The 9,842-nt window shown below is 49.0% G+C and overlaps 1 protein-coding gene across 5 annotated transcripts in view; it reads left to right on the top strand.

Annotated features, from left to right (window-relative positions):
* The first annotated feature begins 1,762 nt into the window (after positions 1 to 1,762).
* The window catches only part of LOC112978774 (TLE family member 1, transcriptional corepressor), a 78,476-nt gene continuing 70,396 nt past the window's right edge, over positions 1,763 to 9,842 (top strand). For 2 of the 5 annotated variants that reach the window (XM_064502285.1, XM_064502281.1), the window contains exons 1-4: positions 1,763 to 3,020; positions 3,499 to 3,599; positions 5,239 to 5,302; positions 5,400 to 5,444. In XM_064502285.1, the coding sequence (XP_064358355.1) occupies positions 2,997 to 3,020; positions 3,499 to 3,599; positions 5,239 to 5,302; positions 5,400 to 5,444 (234 nt within the window). In that variant the 5' untranslated portion in view covers positions 1,763 to 2,996. The remainder of the gene's footprint in view (positions 3,021 to 3,498; positions 3,600 to 5,238; positions 5,303 to 5,399; positions 5,445 to 9,842) is intronic. The other 3 variants (XM_064502284.1, XM_064502280.1, XM_064502282.1) reach the window with 2 other exon arrangements.

Genomic DNA, 9,842 nt, shown 5'->3' with positions numbered 1-9,842 from the left:
AGTGCTTTATAAGCATTAATTAATTAAGCTTTCTAACACCATGCACAGAGCAGTGAGTTGACTTGTCCAGGGTAACAGGGCAAGAACTGGGAACAGGATTCAAGATTTTTAGCTCTACTTATGTACCTGGAATACCAGACAAGTTTACATTCCCATCCCAGAACCACAAGCTAATAACACAAGCATTTTGACTGCCATCTTAAAAACTGGTGAAAAAGAGAAATCTTCATTTATTTATATTTACATATTCACAAATATGTATGCACATATATGTATATACAGAAACACACACATACATGTATGTATAACATGCATGCACACACACACGCACATATACAGACATGCATTTATGTGTATTTGGTTTCAAAACTCTGTAGTCCAGGAATGAAGTCCGAACTTCGTCGCAGCAGAATGAGGAAGTTTCTTTTTTTCTTTTTTTTTCCTTTGGTCATTTTAATGTAAAACTGGAAATAACGTAGTATGGAAATTAGCAGTCTGAATGAGTAAAGCTGTATCTTGTTATTGCAACATATCAAATTTCCTATCAAATTCTAAACACAGACTGCTCTTTCTTTAAAAACATAAGATGAAGCTTAATGCAATTCTAAGTAAGTATATCTAATAAACATTAATAGGGAATGATAAGAAAATGCGTATTATAAAATTACCCTTTGTATGTTTAAATGAGCTGATACGACATTGTAAGACCACTCTCTATCTAGGTAGTATACAGCTGTATTAATGGCATAAATATGTCTTAAGGCATAAAGTCTGAAGGTACCAGTATTTGATAGTTTATCATTTAATTCTGGTATGAATATGATGGTTGTTAATAGGGGATATGTTTTGAAGTTTATTTCCCGCTGCAAGCTGTGTCGCCATTTGTCATCTCAGTAGTCACACGCGGAGCCTGTGGAATTTGTTTGACCCTCGTCTGCTTCAAGTGGGGCCATAAACCATTTGTAACAGTGAAGCTCCAGACAGCTCTGCTCTCGTGGACCCCTCTTACCAAAAAAAGAAAGAAAGAAAGAAAAAAAGCCGGCGTTCCCCGGAGGACAACCTCGGGCTGAGCGCTGCGCCAGGACGCCGGACGCTTCAGCCGGGGTTTCGGGGTGCGGCAGGCACGGCTCCCCACGCAGCCCTGCTCGCACTGGAGCGAGAAGCAGCCTTCCGGCCGCAGGCCGCGGCGCCGGGCCGCTTAGCATCGCCGACCCCGCTCTTACGCCCCGGTGTGTGGGAAGCTTAAAGAAAACCGCGCCGCGCGCAAGCCGCGGCATCAGCCGGGGACGGCATCAGCCGGGGACGCGCTAGCCGGGTGCGGAAGCGGGAGGGCGGCGAGGCGGCCGCCGCCGGGGCTCCGCTCCGCACTGCTCCCCGCCAGGTGCCGCGCAGGCCCCGCACAGGCCGCGCGCAGCCAGGCCGCCGCCCGCAGGCGGGCGGGCCCGCGCCCCGCCCGCCCAGCGGCGGGCCCCACGTTACTTTGATTGACAGCTCAGCCTCTCCACTCTCCTTCCCACCGACCTTCCCCTCCTCCCCGCCGCTCCTCGCGCTCCGCGCCCTCCCATTGGCCCGCTCGGAGGGGTCCTGCCGCTCCGCCAGAAACGCTTCCCAGCGAAGCGCGGGGAGGCGGCGGGACGAAGGGCTCGCCGCCATTGGCCGGCGCGGCCGGGGGCATCACGGCACCACGTTGGTGCCGGCGCAGGCGATTGGGCGACGGCGGCGGCGGCCCCCCTCCCCGCGCGGCGGCGAGGGCGGGGCCGGGCGCCTGGTTAGCTCGAGGAGTGTGAAACCGCGTGTTAATGTAAGCGGCGCGGGCGAGCACGGCGCGTCCCGCTCGGCCACGGCCGCGCAGCCAGTCCCTCAGAGCCCGCCGCGCCGCGCCTCGGCCTGGCGGCGAGGGCGCCTGGACGACGCTTGCCTTCCCGCCCGCTTTGCTCTGGATTGCTCGGCCGGGGACAACTTTATCCCGGGGCGGCCGAGGGAGCGCGGAGGAGGAGGAGGAGGAGGAGGAGGAGGAGGAGGATGCCCCCGCCGCCGCGATGCGCCTTGCTTGGGGGGCTCTGGTGAGACTCGCGCTTCCCCGACGTGCGCCCAGCCGGAGGAGGCTGCAGCAGCGCCGTTGCACGGAGGAGCTTCCCGACTGACCTAGCCCCGATACGGACGCTTTTGTTTTTATTTTTATTTTTTCTCTCTTCTTCTTTTTTTCCCGACGGGGCGGGCGGCTCGGCCGATCGGGCCCGCGGGCGTTCCGGGGGTTTTGTTTCCCTTTTGTCCCAGGGATCTCGTCGCAACTGGCGGAGCGGAGCGCTGCGTGTGTGGCTGCCCTCCTCCGCGCTCCTGCGTGCCGTGCATGTGCTACTGGAGCTGCTCCGACCCGGACTGGCTGTGCAGCGCGCCCCCCGCCCGCTCCCTCCGCCTCCCGCCTGCCTCCCTCCTTCGCCGCTCGGTGTCTTGCCGATGACCCGGCACCCGGGAGCAGCGCGGCCCCCGCTGGAGACCGCCCCCGGCCTCGCCGGCGCGCCGCGCTCCCGCCGCTGACACCGCGTCCCGCTTCCTGCGCCTGGCTCTTCCCCCCCGGCACGAGGGAGAAGCGGGGAGAGGAGTCGCCTCCGCCCGGGGCTTCCGGCGATACCGTCGCGTCGGCAACTCGCGAGCCGGCGAGGGGATTACTGAGTGCGCCGGCGGCGCCCACCCGCCCTACCCCGGCCGGGCGCCGCCCCAGGGCAGGAGCGGCCGCGACCGTCCCGAGCGGGGCCCGGCCGCCCGCGCCCGCCCCCCCCCGAGGCGCCAGCAACAAAGGAAGCCGCGGCCGCAGGATGTCCCCGCCGCGGGGGCTCTGAGCGGCGCCGCTCCCGCCTCCCGCGCTCCGCGGGGGGGGGCCGGCGGCCGGTCCTCCCCCCCCACCCCCGCCGCTTCCCGGGACCCGAAGTCGGGGCAGGGTGGGGGGGCCCGCCGCCAGGATCGAGCTGCGGAGGAGCCCGGCGGCCGCCAGAGCCATGTTCCCCCAGAGCCGGCATCCCGTAAGTACGGCCCCCCGGGGCGGGGAGGGAGAGGGGGGTGCCCCCGTGCGGGGCCGCGGGGCCCCTCGCCGCGGCGGCGGGCGCCCTCCCCAGCCCGGGCCGCTCGGGGAGAGCGGCTGCGCCCGCGCGGCCGCCGGGGGGACGCGCCCCTCCCGTTTTTGTTTCACGTCTAACTTCTTTGCCGGGGAAGCGGCGGCGGGTCGGGGCCGCCCTCAGCTTCGCCGCCGGGCCGCTTGTGTGTCCCCCCCGCAGCGGCCGGGCCCCCTCGGCGGGGCGCGGCGGGGAGGAGCCGGCACGCCCCGCTGCCGGGAGATGGCGGCGGCGAGCGCGGGGGGGCCGGGCCGGGCCGGGCCCGGGCGGCGCTGCGGGCCGCTCCGCGCCGCGGGCGAAGACGGGGGTGGCGGGCGCGGGGGCGGGGGGGTGCGGGGTGCCCGGCCGCTGTCTCACCGCTGCCCCTGTGTCCCCGCGCCTGCCGCAGACGCCGCACCAGGCTGCGGGGCAGCCCTTCAAGTTCACCATCCCGGAGTCGCTGGACCGCATCAAGGAGGAGTTCCAGTTCCTCCAGGCGCAGTACCACAGGTGAGCGCCGCCGCCGCCGCCGGGGGGAGCGGGGTCCCGCTGCCGTGCCCGCTCCCGGCGCCGAGCGGCTGTGCTGAGGCGCCGCGGCCAGGCGGTGGCGCGCGGCGGCGCGGCCGTTGGCCGGGCCTGGCCGCCGCTGTCGCCGTTGAGCGGCCGGAGCCGCGAGGGGCGGCGCGGGGTGGCCGGGCGGGCGGGTGCCCCGGCCCCTGCGGGGTCTCGGGGGCCCGGGAGCTCGGCAGGAGGCAGTGCGATGCGGTGGTGAGAGCGGAGCGACCGCGCTGCCCGGGCACCTGTGAAATGGCGGTAACGAGCGGAGCTGAAGTCGTCCACAACTTGTGTGCGTTAAAAAAATTTAAAAATCCGTGGCACTGCTTACGCTGAGGGTTTCCCAGAGTATTTCGGGAAGAGACCTGCTCTAATGGTGTGGCACAGGCCGTCCAAGGGGCAAATTCTCACGTTTGCTCTTTTTTGCATGCGGTGTTAACGCAAAAAATAATGAAATGCCAGCACGCAGTGCTTAACCAAGAAGCACCATAAAAGCACGCAAGTATTGGAGCGCTACCACAAAGTTAGCAAGAGTTGACTGAAGCCGTGAGGTTTGCTTTAGCTTGTCATGCTGTCCCTCGAACACTCCTGTTGCAAGTGTTTGTGCCTGTTGCTGAGTTCCCTGCCTCAGCATATTTGGGATGTGAGTTCCCCTTGTTGCATACACAGGGCATTTGGCATTACCGCGGGGAAGGAGTCTCTTCCTCACAAAATTTGTATTTACGTATTCTGCAAAGCTGGGATAGGAGGGAAGTCTCTGCAAGTTTCCATGTTGGAATTCCCTTGGTGCTGATTAGTTTCCTTGTTTCCACCCATGACACCGTAGTCTGAGTCTTATCTGTAACGGCTGGCTTGTCTAAGCCCTTTATTACTTTAAAAATGCAGTGTAAACTATGAACATTTGATACTGCAGCTGTAAGTGAAAAATGCTGGCTTACATGTTAACTACTCCATAGGATACTTACTAATGTCATATTAAAAAAAAAAAGCACTTTGAAGATCAAAGGGAATGTTGAGGCTTTTCCCCTTAATGACAGCAGTCAGAGCTATGAGGATGTGAGTGAGAAATACAAGTTCCAAATACAACTTTTCATTTAAGAAAACAAAAATAGAAAACTTCCTAGCAAATGATACTTGAAGCTGTTGATTTTTCAAGTTGTGGATGAGCTAGTGTAAGCTGGAGATTACTTGAAGGTGAAAATCATAATGTGCCCAAGTTGCAATTCTAAATGTGAGTGGCTATAACTTATTAAATGTCAAACATTTTTATTTTGCTATTGACAAGAACTTTAGGAAAATTCAGATAATACCATAGCTTGAGAGTTCACTGTGCTTTGTAGCAACTTTTTGTCAAAGCACGATAATTGCATATGTTGCTTTAAGGAAAGTTTGGTCTTGTTTCATGAATGCTATGATATACCTTTTAAATTTCCTGTTCAGTCTTTGTATTTAAAGGATGAACTAAATCTTTCTGTTTGCATGATAGTTTATGAGGTTTTTTTAAATGAGCTTTTTCTGTCAAAATACAAATAAGGCGGGTAGATGTCAAAACAAATGACATAACACTTACATGAAAGTGTGATCTATTTTGTAGCCTTAAATTGGAATGTGAGAAACTGGCAAGCGAAAAGACAGAAATGCAGAGGCACTATGTGATGGTAAGTGTGGGGTTTTTTTTTCCTATATTGCTGTAAATATTTTCTAATACAATTGTTAGCCACTATGAGATAGTAATGTATGTTTCTTGATTTGCAGTATTATGAAATGTCATATGGCTTAAACATTGAAATGCACAAACAGGTAAGGCATTTCATTTTCTAAACGACAATCTGTAGTCTAGTGTATTTAAATCTAGCTTTATTTATATTTGAATGACAATATCATATGTCTGAAAGAATGAACTGATCTGTAGCTGTGATTTGTAGCTGTGATTTGTAAACCTTTGCTCGTGTACTGTCAAATGAGGTGTGCTTTAGATTGAGCAACAGTGCTTTCTTGATGTTGGTTCTGCTTTATCTGGTTTTATTTTGTCGTCGATAGTCTTTGATGTGTAGAACCAGTCTTACGTGCACATGGCATATGTTGTGATAGTTGCTCAAATCCTTGCCATTTAAAGGTATGAAAAAAATAGTGACTTGGAAAGCTCTAGTTATGACTATAAGTTTGCAAGTTCCCATAAAATTCACACTTACGGCCACTATAATGGTGAATAAAGAGAGTATTGAACTGGAACAAGACACTAAGGACCTCGTAAGAGAAGAAAAGCTAAATGATTGCTCAGCCCAGAGGACCCTCAATTGAGTAGTCATTGTCTGCCAAAGAAAGCATTAATGGCAGGGTGTAAGTATTCTGTAGATATGCTGACATTCACTTTTTCATCAAGATGCTGGTACAATAAGTCTTTCAGAAATCGATGGCCTCTTAAAAAAATTATCATTAGATGAAGTTGCACAGTTGGACACATTTCAAAGTGCAACAATACAATTCTTTCTTGATGTATATGTGCTGTTCCATCTAAAACTCTTGTTTCATTAAATTAAAGAGCATGGCTGACTGGCTAGGGCACAGTGAAGAAATTGATTAGTTCAGGCTTCAGATCTTGAGTATATTCAAAGACTTTCATTAAGCAAGCGAACTGCAGAGTTGAATTTTGCTTTTGTAACTCTGAACTCTTTGATTTTTTTTTGTTTAATTTTTTCCCCTTCCCCTAAAAATATCCTATTTGCTAGAGTGATGTTTTGATTCCGTGATAGTTTTATGTCTGGAAAGCTAGATAGATTTCTGGCATTTTTGGTTGTTTTTAGAGATGCAGTAGTTTAAATGCAAAATACTGAAAAAAGCAGAAATATTATGACGACTATATTGTTTTGAAGTAATGCACTGAAAAGGTAGACAGAACAACCGGAGCAGTGTTTGACTCAGTTCTGTACTGTACCTGCTGTAGTTTTTGTCTTGTGTTTTAGAAGAATGCACATTTTCTGTGAGGTAATTTTTTTCAGGCTTCAAGATTTTGAGTGGTATTTTTTCTTTTTTTTTTCCTTGCCTCCTCCTAAACACCTTTAAAGCAGACGGTAGCCTGTGAGGAAGCCAACATCTATATGGGAGCCTTTTTTGGTTTAAAGTGGATGTTTTATTATTTTCCTAAGCTCTTTGAACAGAATTCTTGGTACACTTATGGAGATCACGTTAACTTTAGGGTAAAATCAATTAAGCCCATGAGATTAAGGAGTGTCAGAACTGAGGCTTCCGCTTTGACCTTAACATCTCTGTATTGCAAGGGTTTAATGTTCTGTATGTATGGCAACTCTAATTATATACCCAGTATGCAGTGATACCGTAGAGACTTTTAAGATGCATGCCAGAGTGTTATACCTACCTTAGTTCTAGCTGGGGAGAATAGAGAATGCTAACTCTGTGTATGCTGTTATGAAGCACTTAAGAAAAAAACATTTAAGGGGATAGATAAACTTCCCTGGATGTGAGTCTCGGGTGCTAGGCGTTTACGTGTTAAGTTGCCCTAGTTTCTGATAAAATACCACCTTCATATTAAAGAATCTTGATTTAGTATGCCTGCTATGAGGATGCCAAATGGTTGCATTGCATTTCAGTATATAGGTGGTCTTAAATTAAAAGAAACGAACAAAAAACCACAATGACATTGTTCTGAATTTCCAGTGAAAACGGTAAGTTCTGGGGAGGCATTTGGCAGATAGTAATCATAATTCTTATTAAAACTGGTGACGTCTAGCCCCGAGGGTTTAGCCAGGCTCAAATTGATGCTTTTTGCTAGCTGATCACCAGCATGGCCTAAGTGCTCATTATGTTGTAGAGAGGGCCTTTGGAGCTCTCATTATGTTTGACAGGAATTCTCTCTAGGGAGAAACTGGGCATTAGCTAGACTCCTGACAGGCTGAAATTATTCCTGCTTTATGGCTTATAACCAAATGCTAGCAAGGCATCATCAGGGGACACGAAAAATTGTCATTTCTGACAACATCTTTGTTACTGAAAAATGCAGTGATGGGGAAACTTTCCACTGAACGAGCTTTAACGTTTTTAAGGCCTGCCTCCTGTGTGGATGTGACACTTGCTCTGTGTGAAGCCCTTTGAGTGGCTGGGCTGCTGTTTTTAAAAACAAAAAATTATACTGCAGCCGTGTCACTTTATACAGTGTGCTGTGTGGATCATTGTTAAAGTAGATTCACTTGGATAAAATGATGTAATTGTCGTTTGCCTGCTCATGAAAGGCTGATTTCTTGTACTGATGCACTTCCCTTTGCATTTAATTTGGCAATCTATTATAGTTTGGCTGAAATAAAGTTAGTTAGGGCTTGATTGTTGCTATAAACAGACTTAATTGAGGTGAACTTTCCATACACAAACAGCTGCATTACAAAGATTTCCACTTGAATATGTTGCATTTGAGTCAAGAAATGGCTATTAGGGGCTTCCTTCACAACTTTAAATTTACCACTTTGCTGTGTTTAATTGCATAAATCGAGATACTCTTGCTGCATTTCACCCTGCTGGTTGAACAGTGGTCAGGGAATAAATAATCTTTTTAGCCTATTTATGGCTTGTTTGCCTGTCTGTCTTGTTTTTTAGGAATTTCAAAGGTTAGTTCTAAAGAGGATATTGTGTGTGCATTGTTTTACTGTTTCCAGGCGTTTTGTTTTAAAAAGCTGAGTAATTAGTAAGTTTGCCTATCTGAAATGGAAATGAGCACCAGAGGATATTTAGCATAGGTGCATGTGATTCAGGTACCATTTTTGTATGCATCAAGAAATCGTAAAGGTTAGGGACATTTTGTGTGGTTTCAAGTTCTCCTTCTGCATTGTTCTGTCCCAGTCAGATTTTCCCATTGTGACGGCTGTGGCTAGCAAAGCAGCTGCAGCAACTGCTAGTGCCAAGATGTCGAGTCTGTTGGGTGTTAAAAATCCTTCTGTACTTAAGGGTTGCTGCCCTTGGCTGTTAGGGCAGTGCCTCTTTATTTTCACCAACAATGTCTGTCATCTTCTGTCATAAGTCAGAAGATAAGACTTCCTGTGTGTTTAATGCCCAGATTGTTTAGGTGCAAGATTAGCTTTTGTTCAGTGGCAGGCAGCCAGAGAAAGAAAAAATCGTCATTGCTGAACCAACTGACAGACTATATAAACTACTACAGTACTTGTTTCTACTATCCTAAAAGTGACAGGTGGGTCGCATTCTCTTTGGGTGGATTATTATGATCTTTGTGACCTGCCTTGAGGCAAACCTGATATTCAGTACCTTGCCTGTTCTAGAAAGTACTAATAATACAAACTCCTAAATGGTATTGTGATAACCGATTGTTCGGGAGTTAGATATCTGTTTAGCTTGGACCATTTTGTAGAATCATTTCTAATGCACTACAGGCAAGGCCCAAATCTTCTACTGGTATCTAATTAGAACATTAGTCTCCAGGAGAGTGGGTTAAATAAAAAGAAATTAAGAAGCTTAGTTAGCTTTCTACAGCTCCTTAATATAATGGTAGTATTGTTGAAAGGGATTTAAAGATAAATTCTTTTTTTTGCCTTTTTTCCTGCTTGCATTTTAATTATTAGAATGAAAAACTTCATGAATTCTAAAGGTTTTGATGCTGTGTAATGAGTGTTTCAGGAGGCTTTTAGAGTTGGCTCTTGCTTGTAAGAGGTACAGAACCTGCCTTTTAAATAAAAGGGCAAATGCCAAGATTGATTGGGATGTAATGTTTTCCCTCAAAAGTTGTATTTATTGTACAAATACTGGATTTCTAAATGAGTACAGTTGGATCCCCAGTACTGCTGTTACAGCCACAAATACAGTTGCCAGTTTGAGCAAGGAGGAAAGACCGGAGTAATGAGCTCAACCTTCTCAATTTTTGAACAATGTTTAAATCTGAAACTGACATCATTAGAGAGCTACCTGACAGATCCAGGGCGCTGCATGTCTCCATGCAACTTTTAGAGAATATCTATTATATCAGGTTTTGGATTCACTTTGTATACAACTTAGTCAAAAAGTACATCACAGTATATTGTATGTATATTAAATACTGCCCAATCATCTTGCATTGTAGATGTGGTTTGCCAGATTTCAGGTTTATCATAGAACCACGGGTATGGTGGTGGTGCATTGCTGCTAGCTATGCTGTCAAACTTCACTTGCATAGATGGAACTTAACATTGGCAAAAGTCTGTG

This window comes from Dromaius novaehollandiae, chromosome Z (assembly GCF_036370855.1).
Source record: "Dromaius novaehollandiae isolate bDroNov1 chromosome Z, bDroNov1.hap1, whole genome shotgun sequence".
NCBI classification, from domain to species: Eukaryota; Metazoa; Chordata; class Aves; order Casuariiformes; family Dromaiidae; genus Dromaius; species Dromaius novaehollandiae.
Note: the sequence above shows the minus strand (reverse complement) of the source record. Positions and strands in the feature narration are given on the sequence as shown.